This window comes from Emydura macquarii, unplaced genomic scaffold (assembly GCF_026122565.2).
Source record: "Emydura macquarii macquarii isolate MOO-44397 ecotype Brisbane River unplaced genomic scaffold, CSIRO-AGI_Emac_v2 contig_3506, whole genome shotgun sequence".
Classification (NCBI taxonomy): Eukaryota; Metazoa; Chordata; order Testudines; family Chelidae; genus Emydura; species Emydura macquarii.
The window spans coordinates 4,163,519-4,191,506 of NW_027133643.1; the positions used below are offsets into that span (position 1 = coordinate 4,163,519).

The 27,988-nt window shown below is 42.0% G+C and overlaps 3 protein-coding genes across 3 annotated transcripts in view; 1 reads left to right on the plus strand and 2 right to left on the minus strand.

Moving 5' to 3' along the window:
* ORC1 (origin recognition complex subunit 1) overlaps positions 1–16,161 on the minus strand; it is a 29,143-nt gene extending 12,982 nt beyond the window's left edge. Inside the window, exons 1-8 of the mRNA XM_067535511.1 lie at positions 15,962–16,161; positions 14,561–14,654; positions 13,685–13,812; positions 10,236–10,405; positions 9,535–9,919; positions 5,088–5,382; positions 3,272–3,376; positions 979–1,180 (exon numbers count right to left, since the gene is read on the minus strand). Of these exons, the coding sequence (XP_067391612.1) occupies positions 979–1,180; positions 3,272–3,376; positions 5,088–5,382; positions 9,535–9,919; positions 10,236–10,405; positions 13,685–13,812; positions 14,561–14,649 (1,374 nt within the window). The 5' untranslated portion in view covers positions 14,650–14,654; positions 15,962–16,161. The remainder of the gene's footprint in view (positions 1–978; positions 1,181–3,271; positions 3,377–5,087; positions 5,383–9,534; positions 9,920–10,235; positions 10,406–13,684; positions 13,813–14,560; positions 14,655–15,961) is intronic.
* A 180-nt stretch (positions 16,162–16,341) lies between these two features.
* On the plus strand, positions 16,342–20,927 carry PRPF38A (pre-mRNA processing factor 38A). Its single transcript, XM_067535512.1, has 10 exons — positions 16,342–16,509; positions 16,933–17,092; positions 17,626–17,747; positions 18,282–18,367; positions 18,522–18,632; positions 19,195–19,307; positions 19,465–19,491; positions 19,567–19,664; positions 20,023–20,071; positions 20,412–20,927. The coding sequence occupies exons 1-10, from the start codon at positions 16,380–16,382 to the stop codon at positions 20,452–20,454; spliced, it is 939 nt and encodes a 312-aa protein (XP_067391613.1). The 5' UTR covers positions 16,342–16,379; the 3' UTR covers positions 20,455–20,927.
* Positions 20,928–22,916: 1,989 nt separating this feature from the next.
* TUT4 (terminal uridylyl transferase 4) overlaps positions 22,917–27,988 on the minus strand; it is a 72,099-nt gene continuing 67,027 nt past the window's right edge. The window contains exons 29-30 of the mRNA XM_067535611.1: positions 27,617–27,787; positions 22,917–26,279 (exon numbers count right to left, since the gene is read on the minus strand). Coding sequence (XP_067391712.1) covers positions 26,188–26,279; positions 27,617–27,787 — 263 coding nt within the window. The 3' untranslated portion in view covers positions 22,917–26,187. The remainder of the gene's footprint in view (positions 26,280–27,616; positions 27,788–27,988) is intronic.

The following is a 27,988-nucleotide window of genomic DNA, read 5'->3' on the forward strand; positions in this document are numbered from 1 at the left end:
GCCTACATTTGCAAAAAAGACTGTTTATGCTCAAAGATCATTTGAGGATTCCAGGATGTGATAGTGAGGAGAGAGCTGGAATTTATAAAGAATATTTTACTAGATTTAAACATAAAATTTAGGCTTTTTTTTTTTTTTTTTTTAAAGAGGGAGATTTGAAACCCCAATAGAAATCCCATGAAACTTTTAAGCATCCGAAGAGTTTTTAAATTTAAACAATCCTCCCTGCAGTGCTATAAAACCATAAGAACCAGAAAGACTGAACTCTCCTGTCTAATATCACTGTCCAACTGAAAAGCAAAGCAAACAGCACTTCAATTATTTGTATTATGACAGTGCTTAGGAGAACCAGTCACAAATCAGGACCCCGCTGTTAGGGAGTATACAAACACAGAAGACCATCGAGGGTGATGTAAATAAATTAAAATAGTTTCAGTTTTAATATGTTTAAGGTGGGATTCTATAGATCACTTTTTAAAAGAAAGATTCTTTTATAGACCGCCTCCCTATTCAACATCTCACTGCTTGGTTCTCAAGATTTTATATTCTACCTACCACCAGCCAGGAACCTATGTCCTGATTCACAATTTGAGAAAGACTAATTTAAGGTGTTAGTAACAAAGGACTTCATTTCTATTTTTTTTCAGGTAGCAGAGGCATAATCCACAAGATAAGACAACATGCACCTCTAGAACTTATCATTCACCTCCAGTCCAAACCAACATTTCCTCCCTTAGGCTGGCCTCCTCTGATTTACCATGGCACAACATACATAATTCAGCAGGTACCTCACTTCTCACACTGAGCATCATATGGGCCAAAGTTAGCCTTTGTTAAGCCTTGGAGGCGCCTTGTTCTAGAGGATTTGTTCACCTCGGTATACATGCATCAAACACTCAGATGAAACAACTGGCTTAGTTAGAACTAACAAAGCCCAGAGCAAATGTTTTTCAGGCCAATGGCCTTCAGGAATCTTACAGCTTTTCTGGGAGTCTTGGCAGGGGTAGTATCAGAGGGTCTCCTCAAAGATTTTGGGGTGCTGAGTGTGGTGCTTGATCTCGTTTTCCTCTTGGGTGTGCAGAGCACCATGCTCTCTTCTTCCTCACTGCTACTGGAATCAGAACTGTCTGTGCTAGGCAGGTAGTCATCTTCCTGGTCCTGCTCAGATAGATTTAAAAAACTAAAAAAGAAAAACAGACTGAGGATGTGGAAAAACCAAATAAGGAACATCTAATAAGAGTTTAAAAACTTCAGCACAACATTTCATTCGCCTGGGAGTAACTATTTGATAAGGCAAGGTTTTTGTTATTTTCTCTAATTATCATGGTAATGAGCAGGCATAGGTTTTATACCTGGACTTGTAAATTTTCCATGACCATTACATTATACTGGTTTAAGAGAAGTCAGTTCGCTGATCATCAAGGGTAAGTATCATGTTATTAAGTCTTGCATACTGTATGCTCACATTTGTTGCTCTGAAGCCGCAGTTGAACTTCTTGCTATCACCATTCTGTGCTTCTGGATGCCCAAGTGTCAATATTTAATGACTTGTAATAGCAGTTAAGCCCGTCTGGATTGTTTCTGTTGTCAGTGTCTGGGACAGAACTCTGTATACACTACAGAGCACCTTGCTACTACTGATCATAGGTACCCAAACAAGAGGCCAATAAACGGACTTGGTCCTGGCCCATAGATAGAGCTTACTTCCAATTCGCCAGACCCAGAGTTTGACAGACTTCCCAACATGGGGAATAGTATGTTGAGTTAGTCAGGCTTTGTGAGAAGAGATCTATTCACTAGTGAAGGCAGCCATTGGACTACATTATTAGTTGTCATCTGACTGCCCCATATGGATGACAGTTCTATAGTACTAATTAATGTGAAGCACTTGCATCTGTGCTCTTTATTGCTCCTCTGCTGATGTATAAGGACAGCCTTAATTGACTCCTCTCCCTTCCAATATTTTAAAACCTTAGAAAGACCGTATTCACTCCAGATGCCTCAAGCAGTTTTTACACCAAAGCCCATTAGGGACCACTATTGTTATCATTTTACATGGACACCATTCAGATACTATGGTGATGGGCAGCAATATAAAATACTAAAATAAATACAGAAAGATTATGGTTCTATTTGCCAGTGTAAGCAGAAGATACAGCTCACACCATATTTATTGTATCTGTATATTTAAAGGCAAACTATAAATAAAAATTTAGTTTGAGCTCCTTCCTACTCCTTTTTTCTTGTGTGTGAAGATGACCTCACTGTTTTCAAATACATATTTCCCCCTATTAGTAATATCAGGAACATCAGGTTCTTGCTCCTCTCAAGACAGCTAATAAGGACAGTCCACACTACATCACCTAACCATGATTTTGTAACCAGTTAGTGGCTCCATCAACTGTTTGCACAGCAGAGGTCTTGCTATCATAACTGTGCACATCCAAAACTACTATGCAGTCTAACCCGTATATCACTGGAGTTTGGGAAAAGAGTGTGTATGGTGGATGCACATACAAAGCTACAGCATATGGGGCAGGGTACCAGATCACTGGGAAGGAGGAGGAGTTGTCAAACTGGGTACACAGTCAGAGAGAGTCCTGTTTGAATTTCAGAAAAAAGCATACTGAACAGCTAGAGCTCTGGTGGTGAACACTTAGTCCTCACTGTTACTAAATGAGGTTTTTTCCTTTAAAGCCTAAATAGGTTTATGTGCAGAGACTAGTCTGGTAACTACCAGGTTGCAAGCTAAATTAAAAATTGCACCATGGACAGGACCTTGGACTCAACACCCCTTTCCCACTCATATGAGAGCTGAAAAAAACTGTCACTCAGGGTTCAGCCATTGGTGATGTCACCATTTCACTTCATCTTTCAAAGAATCCTCCAGCAAGAAGAGTGGAAAAATCAAATCCCGATTGTCAAGTAAAACTAGATGCAGAAAGCATTTTTGAGGGAAAAAAACCAATGTGGCTGTCATCATACATCATAGAACAACAGTAATGGGTACAAACAATTTTTCTACGTGGCAGTTTACTTTAATTAAAGAAAGTAAAGGAAATCTATGGTTAATCTTTCTACTTTAAGTTGCAAATGCAACAGAAGGATTTGGGGTTTTCTTGTGAACAATTTGCCTAGCAATCACCCTTAAAGTATTTCCGTGCATGAATGAGATTCATTTGACTTGCATTTCAACATTTGGAGAGGTGAACTTTCAAGCCTGCAAGCCACCAACGGCAATCGGACTCAAACACCATGGAGAAAAACTTACTGGAGTTGCTCTGCAATACGGGCAGTAGTTTTCTGCACACATTTCCTGTGAGAACGAGGTATCCCCACTGGACTTCTGGTCTTCAGCTGTTGCTCTTCAACTAAACTAGAGAAAGAACAAAGCTATTTGTATCTACTCTTTATGTCAAGTGATTCAAAAATCACTCCTGAAACAAGTGAACATAAGACACGTGAACATCATTTGAATATCAGATTTACTTTGTGCTGCTTTTAGAATTCCAAGTAGTTGCTTGTTTGGTTGTTTTTCTGGATTCCCTGGCACTCTCCTCAGTTTCCTCCTCTTCATTTCTACCATTTGAGTGCCGGGGGAGGGAGGGGGAAGGAACATCTACCTATAGCATTACAAATACAGCCTGTCCATTAGATGATGGGCCATACTGAGGTGAATTACTAACTTTAATTCATTGCAGCTACCTCTTTATTCTTTTAGATTTCTTAATTTCACTACATTGTAGATTCCTTGAGGGTGAACACAGCAAACATTTAACAGCACACCAACCCTGTGTGACCAATAGACTTTAGATCACATCTCCATCAAATGTTTGTTCTATATTAATGCTCCTTTAAAGAGGATGTAACGAAAAATGTGTGCCTTTTTGCTTCTTTATGATGTACAGTAATAAAGGCCTGATTTTTTTTCCTGCTTGTTGTGATTTTTAGCAATTATGCTGATTGCTCAAGTATATTTTCTAATTTAATTAAGATTTTTGTGTGGGAATTTCCTCTTTTTTTAAAAAAATTGTCCACAAATGTAAACAGATCACTGTATAAAGTCTGGAGAAAGACTCCTGACAAATATTATGAGGCCCAATACAGCTTGGCTACCTTTGTGCAGATCTATATATGGGGTGATATTAGAGCTGTGTGGCACAGGTGCATAAAGTGAAAGGAAATTGATGGGGAGAGAACATAAGATTGGCCATACTGGGTCACACCACTGGTCCATCTAGCCCAGTATCCTGTCTTCCAGCAGTGGCCAATGCCAGGTGCTTCAGAGGGAATGAACACAGCAGGTAATCATCAAGTGATCCAGAGAGGAAAAGGCTTTTGTCTATGATGGCGGTAAATAAATTTGTAAGAGTCAATGTGGCTAGAACTCCTCCCCTTTCTGCATCTGCAACATATCTGCCCTGGAGCCCTATATTTTTCACTCTAAGGCCAAGACCTGTGTAGCCCATAACCCATTTTCCCAAATTTCATTCCATTCCTCTCCCTCCACGTACCCTTTCCTTTGGAGGCTTCTCCATGCCCCAGGTCCATACAGCTTGTTGTAACAATTACAGCTTTTCTACATCGGTAGCAGGCAAAGCATTTCAGCATATATTGGGATTTCATAGACTTTGTCAGTACTCTCCTATGATCAGAAAATTGTTCCAAGTGGGATGTTTTAAAATAAAAATTGAGAAGGAAGGTCAGGGAATATTGGGAGTCAAATAAGATATAAAATCTGGGTAGAACTTTCCCTACTCCAAACAGATAGCGGAAATACCAACCAATTAAAAAAAAAAAAAAAGCTAAAAAGTCTTCCCAAGATCCTATTATTAAAAGCTAGGTTGAAAATAAGTATTTTTGGAAGTGCACTGAATACTAAATGACCACTGCTCGTATCCGATATTTCGTCTCTCAGTGTGCCTTTTTTGCATTCCCCCAACTTGCTGTAGAAGAAAGTGAAGTGAATGTTTGTTACAGTGACATCTTTGCAAGAAACACCTGCTCTTCCCTGCAGGATGGGGGAAACATGACGCACAGCTCAGGGGCCCCAGTCAAAGATGCATTAGAACAATGCAGCCACTTACCATGTGCCATCATCTTTCCCATCAAGATTCTTGGCTTTCAGGCTGGAATCTCGGCCCTTTCTGTAGGGAGATATCCTTATTGTTTCAACTAGCTTAGGCCAGTCTCCCCTGATATTCAGTGGTGAGTCTGGCTCACCACTGGCACAAGATATTTTTGGAGGTGAGCCCAAAATCTCAGTGAATGTCACCTTTCTCTTGATAGCTGATTGTTCCAGGGCCTCTAAAGCATCACAGTCATCATCCAAGAGTGCTAAAACATCACATCCTGTGAGTTTGCTTCTAGATTTTGTAGGACCTAGAAACCAATAACATAACAAAAGGTCATCAAGTTTTAATAAAACTGATTTGCTTAACTCTTAGCCGCCAAGCCACTCATGACATATAATCTAACTGCTGCTTAAATCAACGTCACATGATAGCGGATGAATAATTGAACTGTTAAATAGGAAAAACACTTCCTTTGTGAGAAGATGGAACACAAATTTAGGAGCTGAATTTTCAAGCCCCTTATTTCCTCTCTCCCCCAAGCACAGGTTCATCTGAGCACTAGCTTGCATGTGAAAACCCAGACATGTGTATTCTTGATTGCACACATTAAACACTCTTACCTAGTCAGGCCCAAATGCAAAATAGGCACCTATATGTATGCTTAACTAGTAGACTGGAAGAATCTGGCCCTGGGTGTCTAATGAAGTACCCCCTCTGCTCTTCATAACAGGAGACAGACATTAGAGCACGGATGCTGTCAACAAGCGTATGTGCTGATTGATCCACTGCACCCCACTCCCACTGGATTTTGTGGCGCAATCTATCACCTACCCCCTATTGTTGCAAACATAACTTTTACTACATGAACAGAATGCAATCCAATGCAATGGCTGAGCCTTTGGACTACCTGAAATATCAAAATGCAAGATAAATAGATAAAATTTGCACCTCTGTGAGGCATTAACTCTGAAGCCTAATGAGTCTAGTTTAAGTGTCAATGTTAGCTAGTTCACTGATCAAAGAACACAAGAAAGAAGAGGGACAATCATTCTGAAGATCTCCCCAATGTACTGAGTACTATTTCTGGTGGATCGGGCTTGGTGTGAAGGCAGAGCAGAGGAATGTGCTATTACTTCTCCACACATCAGTTCAACCCGAGAGTGACCCACCAATTGTGTTCGTCATAGTTAAGTGGCTGGGTCAGATGCAGGGACTGAAACCAGAGTCTCTGGATCTAAGAAAAATAAGTTTATTTACCAGTAACTGATGTTCTTTGAGATGTGTTGCTTATGTCCATTCCACTGTAGGTGTGTGCACGCCTCCGTGCATGGCTACCAGAACTTTTTTCCCCTGAGCAGATCCCGTAGGGCTGACTCCGGCGCCCCCTGAAGCCCCACGCACATGCCGCAGTATATGAGACGCTGCCAGCCCTACGCGCCCTCAGTCCCTTCTTTCCGCCAACTCCGGCAGCAGGGATGGAGGATGGGTTGTGGAATGGACACGAGCAACACATCTTGAAGAACATCAATTACTGGTAAGTAACCTTGTTTTCTTCTTCGAGTGCTTGCTCATGTCCATTCCACTATAGGTGATTAACTAGCAGTACCTTGGAGGTGGGCCGGAGTTAGTGGTGAGCTGCCTGCAGCACAGCTCTGCTGAAGCCCGCATCTTCCCGTGCCCATTGGACAGAGGCGTGGTGGGACGTGAAGGTATGTACCGCCAGCCTGGCAGCTGCTCTGCAGATGCCCTGCCCTGGCACTTCCACTAGGAAGGCTGTAGATGGAGCTTGAGCTCTGTTGAGTGAGCTGTGGTGGCACCCGGAAGCGGCACCTTTACCTGCTCGTAGCCGAACTTGATGCAGGAAGTTATTCACACCTTTCATCCAGTCGGCCACTGCAACGAAGAGTTGCATCGCTCTCCGGAACGGCATTGTACACCTGATGTAGAAGCCAGGGCCCCGCTTACATTTAACGAGTGCTGCCTTCTCTTCTCCTCCAAACCGTGTGGTTCAGGGAAAACATAGGGAGAATATATGTTGGTCACAATGAAACTGGAAAACCACTGTAGGCCGGAAGGCCCAGTGCGGCCTAAACTGAACCTTATCTTTATAGAATACAGTGGGGAGGGTGGGGGGCTCTGAGGTCAGAGCCCTGATCCTGGAGACCTTCCTTGCTGAGGTAAATACCCCCAGGAAGGCCACCTTCCCAGAAGACAGGGGTAGAGGGCATGACACACCGGTTCCAAGGGTGGGGGGGCCTTTGGGCTGTGCAAGGGTGAGGTCAAGATCCCAGGGAGGCACCAGGTCGTGGACCTGTGGAGAGAGCCTCCTGCCCCCCTCAGGAACCTAACCGACATCCGATGGGAGGACCACAATCCCCCTTCCAGTGACTGATGGAAGGCTGATATGGCTGCTAGGTGGGCCTTCAGGGAGGCCGCAGCAGTCCCTGGAGCTTTAACTGTGGCAAGTATTTCCCGGATCGCCTGCACTGCCGAGAGGCTAGGCGGAATGCCTGGGACTCCCCCCAGCAGGCAACAGCCGCTTCCACTTAACCCGTTACACGACCTGCATGGAGGGCTTCCTGCTACTCAGCAGGACTCACTGGACTTGCTCTGAGCAGCTTGCTCATCATATCTCTCGGCTACCGATCCACCACTTCCTGAGGTGTCGAGGGTCTAGGCGGACGACTTCACTCTCCGCCTCGATGCAGGTCGGTCCGGCGACTGCTACCTGGAATAACTTCTTGGGGAGCGTTCCTGATCTGCCCTAGGAAACCAGTCTGCAGGAGATTTTCCTTCCCATGCTGGGGATCTCCTGAGCCATTCAGGGGGTCCCAATGCAGGCTTCCCCTGTAATGCCAGCCCCTTCTCTCTCATGGAGGCATGGGCGGCGGTGGCATATGCAAGGCCAACAAGGCTCTTGCCACCTGATGGCCTCCAAAGTCGACGGTGCCGGTAGGTGCCGAGGGCTCCCCCACTCTCAAGTGTCAGTGGAGATTCCCTGGCTGGAGACACTGGCTCAGGCAGCGAGCCTCCATGATCCGACCTCAGTACGGATTGGTGCTCCACCCCGCCTGCTTAGCCGGCATGGGGAAATATCTGTGCTCCAAGCGCAGATGCCTTCTCTTCGTGGTGCCGAGTCAGGTTGGTGCCAACGGTGCCCTCTGCACCAACGGCATGCTGGGTACCGCAGCAGAGCAGGTTGGTTCGGAGACGGTCGGGGGCTCCATGAGCATGGCTTTCAGGCGGATTTTGGTCTGAAAGCCTTGCAGATCCGTTCTTCTCCTTATGAAGGCTTCCCCCCCACGCTTCAAGCAGTGGGGGTCACTTAGCAGGAAAGCCTTCCTGCCGGAAGCACATGGCTTCAAGCCATGAGACCAGAGCATACCCGCTCCCCATAAAGTCTCAGCTAGACTATCTCAAAGTCTCTAACTACCACTAAGAACAGTTATTAAGTTAACTAACTAACACAAAAAGTCCTTGCTTAAAGTTCAAAACAGGGGGAATTACGCACTTGCAGTGCAAGCGCAGGCAGTTCCAGTAATCGTCATGTGCAGAAAGAAGGAACTGAGGGGGAGTAGGGCTGGCAGTGCCTCATATACCGTGGCATGTGCGCGGGGCTCCAGCGGGTGCCAGAGCTGGCCCTACGGGATCTGCTAAGGGGAAAAAAGTTCCAATAGACATGCATGGAGGTGTGCACAACCCTATAGTGGAATGGACATGAGCAAGCACTCGAAGAAGAATCAAACGCTACTCCTCGAGTTAAAGGTCCAAGTCCATTAACTTAGAGGTGGTAGCACTCCCAAACTACTGCATATGGTCTAGACACTAAACAGGGACAAAACCATATTGTATTACCACAGGTTACATCTACAAGACGACCAGACTATATTTTCGGATTATTTATTTTCTTCTCTCTTATGTCTTTTCCCCCATGATAACTTCCTTCCATGCAAAACTCCCAGCAGATCTGTCATGACAGGCCACAATAAAAATCTCCAATACACCTCAGTTTAAAAGGTCAGCTACTAAGAGGAAGATGACCAATAACTGACTGCATAGGAAGGGGTAGCCATCCTCAATGTGCTGATCCCAAGCTGATCAGCTTCTTATATCCATTCCTTATGGCAGTCAGTGGCTAGAGCAGCTGTGAAGCATGTGGAGATGGGGCTCTTGGTGCTGCTACTACCTAAAACAAGAACCCACTTGCTGAAGGACTTGTACTCCCTATAAACCCCATTTACCACATTCTCAGGTGAAAAGACCTGGCAATGAGATCGCAGCAGCTAGAGGAAGACCAGGCCTGCACAAGTTATTCAGAGCTGCCCCTCCCTGTACTATGGATAAACACAAGACTTCAGTCTCCTGGACCAGCAACTCTGCCATTAGATTTACTACCAGTTGCCAAATTACTAGTAAAACCAAAAGTATCACATTGGATAAAATGTTGCTGTGTACATACTGTTTAGCTCTAACTTCTTCCTTGCTCCTGGGGTGTTTATGCCATTTGCCACCCTTTGGGAATGTCTCTCCTTAGACAGGGAAGACTTGGAAGCAGAGTGTCTTGATTCTATTTCCATCTGAATGTTCTTGGTTTTCATTGTACTCCGAGTGACTCGGTCAGTCTCCGCTTTCAAGGAGCAAATGAAGTCCAAAGGAAACACTTGGCACTCAGTTAAAGGGATTGGGCTGCCAACCCTTTCCTTTTTCTCAGCTTCTTTCAGCTGAGACAATAATCCAGGAGACAGAGGCTTAAAACATTTTCCATCCCAAGATTCCTTTACAAAGAATATCTGTTCTCTGTTTGGCATAACAGGCACTGCCTCCTCCGGGGCTAAAAATATCACCTATAAATGGAGAAAAATATCAAGTCATTCTTTAGTATCTGCTATTTAATTAGCACTTTGTTATTTTTCCTAATCATGTATTTTAGCATTTTATCCCATTACTGTGCTATTGGTACACCTGTAATGAAAGATTACAGAGGACACTTTTGTTAGACTATATTAAATATTAATGATGCCCAGCTTCCCTACAGAGCTGCATTAAGAACTCAAGTAAGTTTCCTGAGGGGAAATTAAGTAGTTCCACCCTGGCTTTAGGCTTTCCGAAGTTCTTCTACCTCCTCCTTTCCTGCATGCAGAGCGAGTCCTAGGTACACACCTTGACATTTCTAATGACTGTCTCCACATTTATGTCAGTGTCATATCCAGGAGATTTATCCAAAAATATCTCCTGGGGAGAAACCTCTCTTCGCAGCAGTTTCCGTTTATTGCGTGGTACCTCTGTAATACGAGAGAACCACTGAACAACTGCATGCTTTTCTTTAGAGCCTACAGCAGGGAGAAAAAGGGAAAAACTGAGTCAGTGAGCAATCAAATCTCTAGTTTTAGTTATAGCATTATTATTCATTATTTGTATTACAGTAGAGCCAAAAGTCTCCAAGTGAGATCAGAGCCACATTGTGCTAGGCACTGTACATACACATAGTAAGAAAGAGTCTTCTATCCTTAAATATGTCATCTAAATAGACAAGAGACAGAGAGAGGGAGAAAGGAAGTAATATTATCCTCATTTTACAGATTGGGAATTGAGGCACATAGAAAGTAATTAACTTACACACAAGATCACACAGGGAGTCTATGGCAGAGATAGGAACTGAATCCAAATTGCCTAAGTCCCAGCCCAGTGCCTTAACTCCAAGATCATCCTTCCTCTCAATTACTACACAAAAGTATTTAAAACTATAATAGAAAGATTATGAAAGTCTAATCACCACAAAACTGTCTTACTATGTAATATGTATCTGGTCACTTTATAGATGAAGAGGTTACTTGCTAGGGATATTATGTAAAGACTATAGCAGGATGTATCAATTTATTTTATACAAAAATTTTGCATCAATTACATCACAAGCTAAGGATTAAAGATAATTTAAATGTCTGAATTTAGGTCCAAATTTGGTTATTAAGAAGCTACTCAAGGAACCTGTACTACCTCTCAGTCACCAGTTCAAGCATATCCCAGGTCAACAGCAAATTAAAATCACAAAAATGGTGTTTTGATGGCGTCTATTAAATGAGATGATTGTCTCATTCCAGTTTCGAGCAGACCTGAGTCCACATCAGAAAACACACCAATCAGCACACTATGGAGAGACCCTCTGATCATAGAGATGGTTCTACAAGAACAGACTTGAAGCACTTTTTTGGGTGAGACTGCTTGCATTGCAGCCTCCTATGCTGTACCAGATTCTAGGGAAGATCATGGTACTTCAGTCTTCAGGGACCCTGAGCTGGGACTTTTCAAAAGCACCAAAATCATTTTCAAAACAAAAAAAGCCAAAATATTTTACCTATGATGGTTAAAACATGTTAAAATACCCAATGCATTAGAAATCCAAGACAATTCAAAACCGACTTGGTCCTATTAGTGCTACAGTAATCTAGCATACCACATATTGAGCCTATCACCATTGAAGAAATTGAAGGGAAAAATCTTTCGTCATATTGTAACACCCAACAAATTATCAATAGTCAGTGCTTTTAATCCAGACTATTGACCGTAAAATTCTCAGATGAGTAAACATTATCATCCCCATTTTATAACAGATGGAGTTAGGGAGCACAGCAGGTAAATGCATAATGTATGCATATTCAAATTACCCAAATGTCAGTTATTTAGAAAGCTGCATTATTTCTATTTGATTAATATAGTTAAGATTCTGGATTAAGTCCCCGTAACATGTGCATCTGGCTGTCAGTGTAACAGTACTCAAGGAAGGGGAAAAATTTGGTGCACTTTAAGAGGAAGAAAGAAGTGCAGTCCACTGGGCTGGTCGATACCATGGAAACATATTTAACGGACATAGTCAATTTGAAATCTAGTCTATACAAAAAATGAGCAAGTAGTAATTGCAGATACCACACCCGTCATGAGTTGCCATCCAATTTCTGTGGGTTTAGTCAAATCTTCCCATTTTTTAAAATACTTTTCTATCCTTTGTTACAGGGTCAAAGACCTGAACAAAGAAAGGGGGAAAACTGACTGACCACTCAGGAGAAAACAGTGAAATTGAACATACACAAAGTACCCTCTCTCATAATACAAAAGCAAGGGAACATTCAATGAATTTGACAAGCAGCAATTTCAAAACAGATCAAAGAATTGTAGTAGTTTTAAAACAGGAGTAGACATTTATATGAATGAGTATAGCCACAGTCATTAATCCTCACGCCACAGTGCGTAAGGTTACCTTAGCTGAAAAAGGTTAAGAAGAAATTCAGCTTATGAATGGTTATTCTGTAATTGTCCACTAGACAGTTTGTTGCAACTTCTTCTAAAAACATCTGACTACTATCAGTGAAAGGATACAAGACTAAATGAATTACTGGTCTGTTTTGAGTATGACAATTCTTACATGTCTATTCTATTGTGAAGCTGATAGGCCTACATATAAAAATTTAAACCCAAAATTGTGACTTTAGGAGGGAAAGACTTTTTACTACGAGTTAAAGTCTAATCTTTCTCCCAGATTGTATGTGTGTCAAAAAATGCTGTTCAAAATTGACCTGCTGAGTAACAAAATATAAAGAAGTGAGAAGCATCTATCTGTAAAACACAAACCCTCCCTCTTTGGGCATGGCTGAGTGAACATCTGATTGGTGTATTTCTATTATTTCAGTTCCAGTTTTTTTTTTCCCTAACTTTGTATTTTTTTAAGTCATTTTTGTGTTAGGAGTTTAGGATGGTTAAGATAATGCCTGTGGACTGACCTATGACCTCAACTGTTCCAAAATACCTAGGAATCTGACTGATTGGTTGTATAGTTTTGGACCTGTGGACTTTCTGAGCTTAAAGTTACAGGGATGGGGAGGTTCATCATTTGCATAAAGGTGACCTAATCAGACCCTACTGGGTGAGGCCAATGATGTTAGTGCCCCATTTTGATTCATCGAGAAGATTTCCAAAAAAGGAGGAATCAATTACATCACCGTGTTCAAAAATTGAATGAAAGGAAGAAGTTTTATTGCTGGCCTCTAACTACGCAATTCCACAATGCCTGACAAAGAGGCCTATGCTTCCTCCACCCATCTGGCTGGACACCAAGGCATAAGAGTCCAGCAACATGCAACATCTAAGATGTGACATCTACATCCTTACTGTCTAAATCACCACACGCATATATTTCATGGGTTAGGAGCTGTATGTTTAACCCTGAGAAATCATGTTATTTCCACCTAAATTTGTCATTGAAATATGATATGTAATAAGATGTCTCATCTTGAGTTATATTGGTACATTTTATTGTACCTAAGCTGGGCTAAGAGGAGAGCAAAAAGAGGTTAAACTGTCTTTATTGAAATGATGGTGTTTTTGTTTTAAATTATATAGGTCCTGGGTTGTGTTCCAGCAGACTTAAAATGTAGCTTTGGGCAACTCAGTTAGCTTCTCTTCCTCAATGTCCTTTATCCAACCTTAATCTATAAATAAAATAGATTTAATACCTACTTCACAGTGGTGAAGAGATTTAGTTAGCATTTGTAAAATGCCTTGAGATCCCCAGATAGAAAGCATGATGGAACTATTATAAAGAAAATATTTGCTCTCACCATCTTCATATAATTTCAGGAGTTTTGCCACAAAAGGTTGATCCGCATTCTCCCCTTCTACTAAAACAAACTCTCCAAGTAGTACGCACATTTCTGTTAGACTTCTTTCTGATTTTATCAAGATCCCCCTAGAAAACAGAAGCACATGCATATTAACAAAATCATTTCATATTCTTTACAGATCAGAGACCGTCAGGTTGACAGTCAGATTTGGGCCTTTTTCTCTCCTTCTTGCCAGAGCTCCTTGTGAAGTCCATGCATCTGTCTCCTCTTCAAACATTTCAATTCTCTTCATCCACAACAGCAACTAATGTAGGTAGGTCAGAATCCATGAGTAATCTGACAGTCAGCTAGCTTGCATGCAAGCCAGGGAGTTAAGTCAGTGATGCTATCAAGTAATTATCAAAAACAAACCTTTTTTAAAAAAGGTTACAGACTTACATTTTTATAACCCCTTTTATCCCAACGAATCCAAAGTGCTTTACAAACTTAAGACCACACCACAACAGTCACTTACATCCACCAGTGAAATGCAGAAAATACAACAGCACAGAGCAAACCGACCTAACTGTTTAGGATGAAGTGTTGAGTACCTTATCCAGTTGCCCAGGTGTCTAATTTACAGTGCAAGAACTTTGTGGCCAGAGCCTTGTTTGATGTTTACAATATCATACACACCAATAGCACTGAGCCTTATCTGATAAGAGGGTTTTCATAAGATACTGCTTATGCTTATTCTAACCCTGGAACATATGCCTGACACAAGTGATAGTAATGCAAGTAGTTGTTATTACAGCACTTTTGTCCCAGATCACTCCTTAAAAAAAATGACGTTTCTTTGTGTGTCTCTAACAGCCTAAAATAGATATTATTTACCTATATTGAAACATCTTCAATTGCTGGTCTGAGCTCGTTGGTCTTCCAACCCACGAATAGATGCGCTTCTGCTGCTGTCTTGTGTTCATGATTTCTGCAGAGAGATTTTGAAAAGTGTCAAATTAATGTTGCTGGTGAATGCAGGTAGTGTTGTTTAATGACCAAAGCGAAAGATTGGAGTCAGTATTCCTGGATTCTAATTCCTAGTACTGCCATTGATTCACTGAGTTATCTTAGGCAAGGCACTTGACCTCTCTGTCTCATTTCTCAAGCTGTAAAATGAAATTATTACATGTTTCAAGGGTGTTAAGAGAATTAGAACAAAATATTTAAACTGAGTGGCTAAAGTTAGGCACCTAAATAAAGAAGTCTGATTTTAAAAAGTGCTGAGCATCCAGTGATTTCCCTGGGACAGAGTGCTTAGCACCTTCGAAAAAAATCAAGCCTCTCATTCGGAGGCCTAACTTCAGTGCCTACATTTAAACTTTCTGTCCTTCACATTTTATAAAGCACTCTGAGAACTCAAATGAAAGGCACTGTGAAAAAGCCATTTACACCCCAGTATTACCCATGCAGTAAAACTGTAGAACCACCTGATAACTACACCTCTGAGTGTCCAACTTGCACCCTGCCCACTAACACATCGCTCCACCCGAACTACTTCTAACATCCAACACCTCTGAACCACCCAAACACAAAAATGTTTAGTTCCTGCTAATGTGTGATGTCTGCCCTCTGATTACACTGCAATAGTCATTTCATTTCTGTACTGACACTCGAACATGCAGGTGGGGAAAACCCTCCTTTCCCCTACAGCAACGCCCGGCCCCCTAACCCTCAGCCTCTTCCCCTTCCCCACCCCCCCAAGAGCAGTAGAAAACCACACGATTCTTTATGGGCAGCTGAGGGCAGCAAAGGGAGGACGGAAGCAGGAGGAGCAGCGCTCCGCAGAGCTTCTACTAACCCCCACCCCGGAGGGAGGTCAACAAGCCGGGCCTGCTCCGGCCGCTCCCAGACCCAGGGCACCCCCCGAGCCTTCCTACAAGAGCGCCCCCCGCCGGGCAGCACAGCCCCGACTCCCGGGGCCGTACCTCGCCCTGCCCCGGGTCCCACAGCAGCTCGGCGGCAGAGCTGGGGCTAGCGAACCCAGATGTCCCGGCCCCCGGCCCCGCAAACGGCCCCCCAAGGTACCCGCAGCCTGCGCAAAGCGGAGCGGCCCCCGTATCCTCCAGCGGCGCCCGGCACTGAGGAGCTCGGCGCTGCGGCAGAGGCTGCCTCAGGCCGGGCGGGCGGAGGGCTCCTGACTCCGAGATGGGCAGCTACTCCAGGGACGGGCACAGCCAGGACCTGGCGAGGCCTCGCGGCGGGTGGGGGCCCCGCGCAGCAGCCTCCGCTCCTCACCTGCGCAACCTGCTCGGTGGCTGGCGACAAGGGAGGGCGGCGCGGCCGGCGCAGGCTGCGGGAGCGGGAAACCACCCAGATAGAATTTCGCGCCAAATCCAGCTACGACGACGAGGCGAGCTCCGCCCACCCACGCGCGGGGAAAGGGAGGGCGCTGCCGCCATCTTAGCTCCGGGCACAGTGAAGCCCACAGCGCAGCGGGTTGCCCGAAGCTAAGATGGCAGTCGGCGAGCAGCGACAAGAAAAAACCTGACCCTCCTTCTCGCACTAGACAGAACCGGAAGTGAGGTAAGGCATCTGGGAGGAAGCGGAACCGTTCTCACCGGAAGCGGAAGAAATTAAGAACCTGTGATGAGGCGCCGGGTGTTCGGGTCCGGACGTTCCCCCTTCCTCCCTCTCGGCCCGACAGACTCCGGCCATGGCGAACCGGACAGTGAAAGACGCACACAGCATCCACGGCACCAACCCGCAGTACCTGGTGGAGAAGATCATCCGCACCCGCATCTACGAGTCCAAGTACTGGAAGGAGGAGTGCTTCGGCCTGACGGGTAGGGGCCGGCCGGGGGGCGGGAAGGAGGTGGCGCCCGGCCTGTTTCGGTGGGGGGGGGATGTAGTGGGCCCCATCCGCATCCTCGCGCCCAAGCACTGGAGGGGGCGTCTGCGTGTTGGGTCGCTGGTGAAGGTGCAGGCGGTGACTGGGCTGGCAGAATCCTCCTTAGCGATTACCTGCCCAGACACCGAGTCCTCTCACCTGCCCTCCGCCCTGGTGCGTGAGGACAGTCACTGAGGCCTGTTCCCTGAGGTCCCCCTTCTTCCTCCCCCCCCCCCCCGGTGTATTCTGCCCCGAGCCTCGCTGGCGCTGCGGATGTGGTGATGATACTCGTTAAGCGCTGAACAGCTGCTTAGCTCTAGTTTAAAACCTTTAAGACTTTGATGCTCTAGTTGTTTCTTTTCGTATCTCCCTGCTCTAGCTGAGCTGGTGGTGGATAAAGCCATGGAACTGAGATATGTTGGTGGCGTTTATGGTGGAAACATCAAGCCTACACCATTCCTCTGCTTGACCCTGAAAATGCTACAGATCCAGCCTGAAAAGGACATCATTGTGGAGTTTATAAAGAACGAGGATTTCAAGTAAGCTAATGTTGTTTTTCCTTTGGCTGTCATATGAGAGATGTAGAAACTCAAAGCAACCAGGAAAAGAATAGGTAATATGGATGAAGTGGCCTGGAGTGCCAGACTTGGCTGTTGATAGTCTGTCTTTCTCACATGCACTGTTCGTAGTAGAGTCATTCTGATAAATCATGCATTTCTCCATGTCTGTTCTCAAAAGATGTGCTCCATACCATGCAGGTTTCCCTGTTACAACTACTCATCTCAGTGACAAATCCTTTCTATCATTACACACACTTTTGTGTTCAAGGTGAGCATATTCACCTGATTCCTCTAGCATTTTCTTCAGCTCTGGGACTGATAATGCAAATAGCGCATGTGCAAAATCCACATGGAGGCTTGCAGGATTGGGTACTAAAGAAGAAAATTTGAGCACTCTCCATATTGTGTTTGTTTTACTAAATTAGTCTTTCTCTGAAAAAGATTTAGAGTTTTAGATTATCTGTGCAGAACAATCAGATTTGTAAATCACTGTGTTTTGTTTTGTGTTCCAGATATGTCAGAATGCTTGGAGCTTTGTATATGAGATTGACAGGCACTGCCATTGACTGCTACAAGTACCTCGAACCACTGTACAATGACTATCGAAAAATAAAAAGTCAAAACAGAAATGGGGGTAAGCTTCCTTATGTAACCAGTGTTAAGTAGTGCAGCACAGATTGTCATTTATCAGGAGTCTAGGAGTCTACAATGCTAGGCAATGCTAACTATATACTTTACCAGCGTAGGCTGAAGTGTGTGAGGGAAGAATATTTGCTGTATTGCTTTTATATTAATTCACTCATCAGTGCTGTGTCACTGGTGCTGGACCTGCTACATTGCCTAGGTAGTATTAAATAAGCTGCTTTGCTTCTGTGTACTTACAAAACAAACAAGTTGAAAGTATCAGTGGAATTGATTTTCAGTAGACAAGGAAAGAGAAGTATGATTGAAGCACAGGACTGGGTACCAGGAACTTTTGAATCTTTGCTCTGCCATGATTTCCTTATCTTCAAAATAGTTTTAATATTCATCCTAAGGGCTGGGAAGATTGTTATGAGGATTAGTTTAATATAGCACTTTGAATACAATGGCTCAAAGTATTAAATATTAGGTCTAGAGTAGTCACTTTTACCCGTTACTTTCTAAATACGAATGCTTTTTCTTCCAGAATTTGAGCTGATGCATGTGGATGAGTTTATTGATGAACTCCTCCACAGTGAACGTGTGTGTGATATCATTTTGCCTCGATTGCAGGTATGTTGGCTGGTAATCGCATTAAGGAGCCTTCTAAATTACCAGCATGCTGCATAATGTAATGCTTAAGGGCCTATCAAATGCAAAGTCAGTCTGACTTGGATGTACATTCATATTTGGATTATATAAACTGAAAGGTTGGCGTTTCTCTTAGAAACGTTATGTTCTGGAAGAAGCTGAACAACTGGAGACTCGCGTTAGTGCTTTAGAAGAAGATATGGATGATGTAGAGTCCAGTGAGGAGGAGGAGGAAGAGGATGAGAAGGTTTGTGAATTATCCCACAGTTTATATTATTTTAAAGAGCTATACCTTTAGTGCTGAAATCTCTTATGCAGTAAAATGCTCTTAGGCTTCCCCACATCAGTTAAGAGTCATCTAACATCTGCCTGTAGCCTTCACGTGACTGGAGAAAAAATCTTCCATGTATTGTGCCAGTGGAAATTTTCTAGGTCATATAATAGCAGCAAAATACTGTTCTTCAGGATTATTCTTTGCTGAACTCTTGTAACTTGAATCTACTCTGTGCTATTTAAATGAATTCCTATTAAAAAAAAAAAGACATCAGCTTATGGTGGTGGTGATCAGGTTGGGTTTTTTTTTTGTCTATTTTGATATGCTTTTTTAAGGGAGAAGCAAGAGATGAGTTGCCTTAATTTCAGTGTATTTGCATACCACACAATCATCAAAGCCAGGAAGTTTGACTTTATTTGAAGTGCGTAGTTTGAGTAGAAACTACAGATCTTTAATTGTTTGGGCATCCTTCTTCATCACAAATATGAAGGTCAGTGCATTCTTATAAAATTATGTATTTTTGCAATGCTTTCAGCTGGAGAGGGCACCTTCCCCTGATCATCGCAGGAGAGGCTACAGAGACCTAGATAAACCCCGCAGATCTCCAAGTCTGCGCTACAGGAGGAGCCGAAGCAGGTCCCCAAGAAGGTGATGTATTTAAAAGATCTTTTGTTATAAGCACTGTTTCACCCAAAAGAATATTTGGTGATGTTTACAAAACACTAAAACTAATGTTAGTTTGTGTGAATGCGTCACCAAGTTTTAAAAAAAAATCCATCGACTCTGTTTTTACTTTAATTCACAGGCGAAGCAGATCTCCAAAGAGAAGAAGGTAGGAGAGCTATTGCTTTAAAATTGCATCATAAAAATTGTTTAAAAAGTTGTCTAACAGTCTCCTTCCTACTAGCCCTTCACCACGTCGGGAGAGACATCGCAGCAAAAGCCCAAGACGACACCGGAGCAGGTCCAGGGAGAGGCGCCACAGATCAAGATCTAAATCTCCAGGTACTCTAGTGCTTCTTATTGGTGACTTATGGGAAATGTGTGAGTAATGCACTTACTGGTAGAAAAATCTAGTTCGTGGTGTCAGTATATATGTTCAGCTTATAAAATGGCTGAAGTGGTATAGTTACATTTTGCAAATTGGTTTAATATTTGAGACTGCCCTGTAATTTTTATTTTTCAAATATCTCTACCAATAAATCAGTATCTATGAAGAAGTTTTAATGTTAACTGCCTAATGAGGATAATTGGTCAGCTGTTCTTTGACACTGTGTATAAGGCATTTAGACAGCCTGTGTTAATGGAAATTGTTCTACTCATGATTACCCACACAAAAGTAACTTACCTTTTATCTCAATAGGGCATCATCGTAGCCACAGACACAGAAGCCATTCTAAGTCACCCGAAAGGTATAAGCCAGCTGTCTTATTTCTTAAATGTGCCTGTTCATGTTGGTAGTGTTCCTGTCAACAAATATGGGGGCTTCTTTACAATGAATCTGAATTTTCAGATTTTTCACACCACTTGGGTGGGGGGGATACCAACGTCTCATAACACCTTACTCCCATCATTGGTCTTAACCAAGAAAACTAGTGGGCAAGATTTCTATATTAAGCATGGAGTGATGCATCCTTACTGCCAGCTCTGGAATTACTGTAATGTTTGGCCTCCATAAAGCAATGTACAATTTCCATTGTCTCAGATTATCTTGAACACATAGTGACATAAGTAATTTTGTTGCTATTTCAGATCTAAGAAAAGCCATAAGAAGAGTCGGCGAGGGAATGAATAATGGACTAAATCCACTAGACAGTTCAGGGACCTTGAACCGTAATCTGTAGATAGCAGCCTATTTACGTTACATGACAACAGGATATAAACTGGCTGCTTTGGCAGTTGGATTTTTTTTTTTTAAATCCTGCTTCCAACTACCCCCTCTCGTATGAGAGTTTTTTGTTTTGTTTTTTAAATTAAGGTAGAGAAACTTTTAATGTACATTATTTGTTTCTTCTCCTAGTAGAAAGCATTTCTGAGGGAGGAGAGGATTGTTTTTAAATTGTTTTCTTGAAATCCAGTGTAAAATAGCATAAGAGCAAGATCAAGTTGTTTAAATACTTTGTAACGATTTTTTAAATTTGTTATTAAATGCTCTTGTTCCTAAAGGCCACTTGCTGTTTCCACAGTACTTTGTTCGCATGTGTTTATGTAAACACTGATAAATGAGTTGAAAGAATGGTTCTATAAATATTTTGCTGTAGCTTCAAACAGCTATTTGTCTCATGAAGTACATTTATCAGAGACGTAGCAATGCTGCTTGTTTCTATATTACATTTGCGGTGATAGATCTGTATGTGTTGTAAGCAAAGTATATCAGTAACCATTCAACGTTGAATACAGATGCAACAGGCACGTGAAGCCAACTAAAGCAGCTACAGCATGCAAAGTGTAGAGCTCCGAGTTGCAACTCAACTTTTGTTTGCCAAGAAATTCCAGTTATTAAAAAGCGCTCATTCAGTGCTCTAGCCTAACAAACCACATTGCTTTTTTTTAATCCTTAAACCATTTTTATCATAACACACTAGATAAGTCCAGCATAAACAGCTAGTACACTTCTACTACTAGCTTCCAAGTCAGGAAATTGGGCAATGGTTAGATCAAGTAAGCAACTTAATCTAATGTAGCAAAGTGACTTTAGTTATGTGCATAAACTTTTCATATCATTTGTCAGCATTAATTCCTTAGGAGACAGGTTCTCTAATTTATAGTCAAGTGTATGGCTTCAGGAATATAGTCCTCTCTCCCACTGATATTGTTCTGAGTGGCACAAAGGTTTGAGAGTAGAACAATTTGAGGCTTGTGAATAGTAACCAAGTCTTAGTTGTCCTTTATTGGGTATGCTACAGTTACATTCAGTATGACGGAGGAAAACTTCACCTGCATGATCATCACAGTCAGTCCTTTATTCTTCCTCAATGTGTCTGTTCTTCTTTTACATATCCATGATTAAGTAACCAATATTTATATTATGTGCCCTTTGCATAAGTATTAGCAGCTAATGAAATTGAGGGGTTGTGGATGCATTCATGGTTAGAGGCATTGTTTCAGGCAATACATATGCAGACTCGGAAAGAAAACACTGCAAGAGTTCCTAGTGTTTGCATCTGGAAGATTCTTTCCTAACTGTGAAGCTTAGAGCCATTACCAAGAGCATAGACTGAAGAAACTGAATCAGCCAAGCAGGCCACAACTACACAAAACAGGATGGGTTTTTGACACCCTGACCTTTTAATACTTAGGCTGTGTCTATACTGCAGTTAAAGTGGGCTCTTCCTCAGGAGGTGTCCTTAATTCCTCTCCCCTCCAAATACAAACGTCTGTTTTCAACCTTAGTTGGCTCACATGGGGCTATAAGCTGATGCCTCCATGAGGCTTTTGCTTGGACTAGTAACCCACACACTCTGCAGCAAGGACAAAGGCTAAACCAGTCAAGTGTTAAGTGTGTATGATTAAACAACAGAGGTCACTCAAGCCAAAGCAGGTAGCTTGTGGAACAGTGAAAGCCACCATCAGTGAAGCAAATAAAAACCAAACTAGGGCTGCTAAGAATTCAACTACTTCCATGAAAAATTATATATAACAAAGGTAGGATGTGAGGAGAGGTGTGCCTGCTAGACTACCCAAGTTACAGGTGCAGTTAAGGAAAAGCCCCATTACATAGGGAATATATTATTTCTTGGTGTAGGAGAGTGGAGAGACACAAACTGTTCAGACAAATGGTACAACCAGAGACTGAAGAATAAAGAGGGTGCACTGAAACAAACTGAGAAATTAAATAGCAATAAATGACTAGGACTAGATGGTCACTAAAGTGCTGAATGATGTGGCTGAGCTGCTAATAAACATGCATCTATTAAAATCAAGTACTCTGCCTGGAAGGCAGCACCTGTACAGTTTAAAAACACCTTAGTAATTCTTATAAAAGTAAAAAGCCACTGAGCCTTCCTTACCTGAGTAACAGGGTGGTAGTTACTACTCAATGATAGCTGTGGTCAACCACAATGTTGATGTATGAAAGAGGACAGAAAAATGAGAATATGCCATGTAAATCAATACATCTTCACTAGAAATGCTTGGTTCAGGCTTGGTCCCTCTATCAAAGATATAGGAGGAGATATAGCAGAAATAAGAGTCATCATACAAGGGCCAGACAATTACTTCCCTGTGAATTGAAAAGACAATGACTGGTAAATCAAGTGTTATTTATTGTCTTGTTTTACAAGAACAAGGGTTCATCCAATGAAACTGAACAGCAATGCATTTTAAACTGAAAAGATTTTTTTAAACAACCGGTGTAACAAGGTGTCAAAGTCTAAGAGCTTAGCAGAATTCAGAAGGGTTTTATATGGTTAATGAGAATACCCAGTTACATTAGAGAAGATTTAAAATAAAAAAAGATGCTTATATGTCAGGGCCTAAGCCAGTCACTAACAGGAAGAGGAATAAACTTCCACTAAGGCCAGGTTATTCTGTAATCGTCTTATGGAGATTCTGGAACCCCTTTTTCTGAAGCATCTGATACTGGCCCATATTGGAGATGAGATATTGGAGTAGGTGGACTCCTGGCATGATCCAATGGGGACAATTCCTATGTTCTTAGCAGCATCTGCCTCATTAACTCTCAGCAGCAAAAGGTAACTGACTAAACTCACAGCTGTTTAATAATCTGAATGAGAACTATACTGTCCATACTTCTGTTTACCTTTAACAAGAGGTTAGCATCTAAAAAGCTGAATAAGCATGTTGTTCCAAAGCTGAGGAGGCAAGAGCTGAAACATTAGCTTAGACTACCTCAAAAACAAAGACATTCAGGGTAAGGATGTGCGATTTTCTTCAGTGTAAGTGTTACATGCTCTTATAAATAAATATGGCTATAAAATTAACATACTGGATCCATTGGTTGGTGTCAGAAAATGTCAGCCAGAGTTTATCCCTTTATAGAAAAAGCCTCAATCTTCTTGGGCAAAAGATTGTGGAACTAGATAGGCCTTAGAATGTACCTGAGGTCCACAAACACAGGCTTTGTTGGACCAGTGGCAAGTGAATTCCAGAATCAGAGGCCCTCACTGAACATCCTCTCATTTAAATCTGGAACCTGTTAGCCCAAGCAAATCTCAAGTGTTGGGCAAGAGGGAGTCTAAAGAGTAGCCTGAAAGAGACTGACCGATCCAAATCAACATCTTGCATTGGACCCAGAAGCTAACTGGAAACCATGGTAGACAAGTATACAGGCAAGCTTGCTTGAAACCACCACCACCAGCAAACTGAGCAAAGTTATGTACTAGCTGAATCTTCCCTGTTCTCTTCAGATACAGCCACAAGTAGAGCATGTGGCCATAACTGATGATGGAGGCAACAAAGACATCAATAACTATGAGAAGATCACTCATCAAATGCACATGGAAAACACTATTTTGAATGCTGCTACTTTGTCTAACGGCAGTTGGGGATCCAGTCAGCCACCCTGGATTTCATTCCCTATTAACAAACAGAAGCAAGTGTCCTCTGGAGATATTCCCATGTTTACTATATTAAACTCTTGTCTGAATTGAACTTCAGGCATTTAGTCCTCACATAGGCCCCATTCCTAATCAAATATAGAGATGAAGAGTTTGAGTATCATCAGAGAACTGACCCTTTATTTTAGTCCATCCACACATCCTAATACTGAATTTGTTATAAATAAAAAGACAAGCTAACAGCATCCATACATAACATTAAGCCTCTCTCATGACATTTTCATCTCGTACCTTATCCCTTTGCTAACTCATTATAGATGTTTGGAGCTATTATATTGTCTGTGACTCACTCAGTGTGCCTTCAGTGCTATATACAAAATGGTAAGGGCACAGCCTCTTAATCCTCCTCCTGACTGGATTAGTGAGTAATCCTAAACAGATGACAACAGAACCTTCACACAAAAGAGAGCTCTTGGTGCTAAAGAACTATGCTCCAGGCTCATCTCAGAGAAAAGAGATACAGTTAAGCATTACAACACCTGCTCTAGCTGGGGCCTGGCACCACATCAGCGATACCTTATTGTGAACACACCCAAAGGGAGCTAATTTTTAAAAGAATATCTACTACATCTGTCAATCAGTCCTTCAATTTTTTAAATAATCTGAAACTATGGCTCTTTGGGAGACTGGTGAGCTCCAAGTCCCAAAGCTTTCTCAAGGCCAACAGCAGAATTGGTGCAGTTGTTGGTCATGTAAGGAACAATAATCTCTTTGAGAGGAATTTTTTCCACTCAAAAGAGCATCTTGTGATGAAGAGTTTTCTAGATTTAATAGACTGATCCTAATCTGCTACTATAATATGGAAAAAGACCTTCAGCCCATGGCATGCTAAAGACATTAGATATAAGCATAGGGGCTAGACACTTAGGACTGCAAGCAATAACACAACCAGCTTTTGACATGTTGGCTAAAGTCAGAAAATAGTTCACAGAGCTAAGTAAATTCAGAATGGAATTTTAAGACTGCTACACAACAGTCTGTTTGTTTGGGTCAGATTGCCCTAAGGAAGCCAAACCAAAGACTAATAGTTAGCAACAAGAAATCACCTCCCCCTTTGAAAGGCATGACTTAAAAAGCCAAACCAGAATATACCCTCTCCCCCCAACTGAGCAGGTTAAAGCCTCTATCCATTTAGAGAGTATATAATGCACAGTAAGCAGGCAAGATGCAATTTATTGAAGGATCAGCTTAATGACAGGTTCTTCCCCCCTTAACTGAGGCCGTGTCATGGCGCAGCTTGATTTCTGTAGAGTACTTGCCCATAATTGGATTGAAAGCTTGTGAATGTGGAAGCAGATGAACACTCTCTTCCTCCATATATACTAAGTATATTTAGAGGAAAAATGCATGATCAGTAAAATACAGTAATAGCAAATGGTGATGGCAATGATTTTGGAAAATCAGTGATCAGGTACATTTTGGTTCCAAATATACGTGACCCAATTTTTTCCAAGCCTCTTACAATGTTCACATCCCTACTTCCATAGATTTTAAAAAGCCTTAAAGCCTGGTTTTGCACTTTTATTTTATTTTATTTTGTTTTTTCTTTTAAAAAGTTTTTTGGCACTACATAGTTCTGTAAAGAATAAAAGTGACAATTTTTTTAAAACACATTAAATCCCCTTCTAATTTTATTTTTAGAACAATATATATAAAGTTTGAAGCAACCAAAGTATGAATACAGCTAATAGAAAATAAAGAACTTAATTTTAAAAATTCTCTCTTTACAGTTTATCAAGATAAAACTTAACACAGTTGCCCTTAAAAATAGGGTAATAAAATAGATGAAATTTGTATCACTCAGTTTTGTGATACTAGTAAAAACTATAGTTCATATCTATGTACAAATGATACAGTTTAAAAACAGTCTTAAATAATCTTGTATCTAAACATGTTGCATTAAGATTTTAAATCAGAACCTGATTTTTCTCCCCCCTTCCTATTACATTTCATTTTTTCTGCTGAATGTAATTCATATTCAAGTGTGGGTGTCCTTGAGACAGAAGCGAGAACCGCTGGTTACTCTGCATCAGTGGACCAGCTAAAAGAAAATGGATTACAATTACTTTAGCAAAATAGATGTACTTAAAAGTGCTTGGCTATATTCTATATATTAGACATATTTATAAATAAAAGCATCTACTTGACTGGTAGAGATTCCAGCTGTGCTGGTATCTAGAGTAACTGTGTAAGGCAGCGCTATTTAACCCCATCTCTGAAAATCCCACAGAGTCATTAATAAACCTTTATTTTCAGATTAGTTTATCTGAATTCTTTTAAGTTATAGTAAGAGATAAAATACGGTAAATTCAAAAGAGATATAAATGCTGGCCTCACTCATTCAATAGATGCAAGTGAATAACTGGACTTGTATGCAGTGCCTTTCACCCTAAGGATTCTATATAAGGTTGTCCAGCACCATGGTATCCTGACACCTTCAAATTTTGGGACTGATTGAACTTTTACTGGAGTCAAATGGCATCTTTCCATTGACTTCAAGGGGATTTAGATCAGGCCCGTTATGAACTAAGAGCCCAACCGTGCAAGATTCCGCTGAAGTCAAGAGTTGAGGATGCTCATCATACTGAAGAATTAGGATTTAAGGGCTTCATCCTTTAACCTTTACTCATGCAAGAAGTCCCCTCAAACTGATGTATGGAACTCAAGCAGAGGGTATGTCTACACTGCTGGGGCTGCAGGGATCAATGCAGTGGGATCGACTGAGTGGGCTGTGGAGACCCACTCAATCCATCCTGGAAGTGCTCTTTGGTTGATGCCATTAATCCTCTCCACCCTCTGGAAAAGAGTAAGGCTGCATCGACCAGAGGGCGTCTCCTGTTGACGCAGCGCAGTGAAGACACCGTGGTATGGCAATGTAAGTACATCGATGGGACATAGATTACGTATCTCCCACTGACCGCCAGCATCAGTGAAGACCAGTCCATAGTGAGTTAGGAATATTCGTGGGTGAAACAGATGCAGGTTTTTGGCATACACATACAAGAATTGGTGTACGCCTACTGAAATATAAGTGGCTCTAGTGTTGGGGACAGCAGTCAAGGGGAGAAGGGTGGATGGCATGGAGGAGTGGAGGCTATTCTGGTCAAGGAAAGCAGTGCAAACCCCTGCTCTTTCAGAAAATGTCCTAGAATTTTTGTTCTCATGCAGTGAACATAGGATCTTGGATTTTAAAGTCTCTTTTAAAGAGATCCCAACATAGACTTCAATTGATCTACTATGTGAGGATGCAGTGTTGAGTTTGACTCTGTTGGGATTCAAACTTGTGGTTTCAGGGAACCTACGTATTTGAAATATGATTCATCAGCCTCTAAGCCACTGAAACAGTAAGAGAGAGCTTTCATTTATTTGTTCTAGTACCTTGAGGGTAGAAAGGTTTGTTCGGTGGATAGCTGGCATTTCCCTGCTGCATGTAGTTCTGAGGCATATTGTAAGGCCACGCTCCACGGAGGAGAGGAAAATGGGTAGGGGTCCCATGGTCCCAAGGGACAGGAGTGTTCATTTTACCAAACTGTCCTTGGAAACCCTGATCTATTTTTCAATTGAAAGGGAAAAGCATATTGCAAAGTTCAGATGAAATAATTAAACGGTCAATCACAAAATATAACTTACATCTCAACAAGTTACTGTGTGGGTTGAAAGCAGCTAGATTTGGAAAGTTAAAATCTTAATAAATCAATTATATTTCACAAAAAACTACTGTCTGTCACCTTAATGACTCAATGTTTAATG

What these genes read in the sequence shown, in the direction of transcription:
- PRPF38A (XM_067535512.1), top strand. Translation starts at nt 16,380, where the DNA reads ATGGCGAACCGGACAGTGAAAGACGCACACAGCATCCACGGCACCAAC. An exon ending in CGAAGCAGGTCCCCAAGAAG is followed by an intron (nt 19,308 to 19,464) that starts GTGATGTATTTA and finishes TTTAATTCACAG; the next exon opens with GCGAAGCAGATCTCCAAAGA. An exon ending in CATTCTAAGTCACCCGAAAG is followed by an intron (nt 20,072 to 20,411) that starts GTATAAGCCAGC and finishes TTGCTATTTCAG; the next exon opens with ATCTAAGAAAAGCCATAAGA.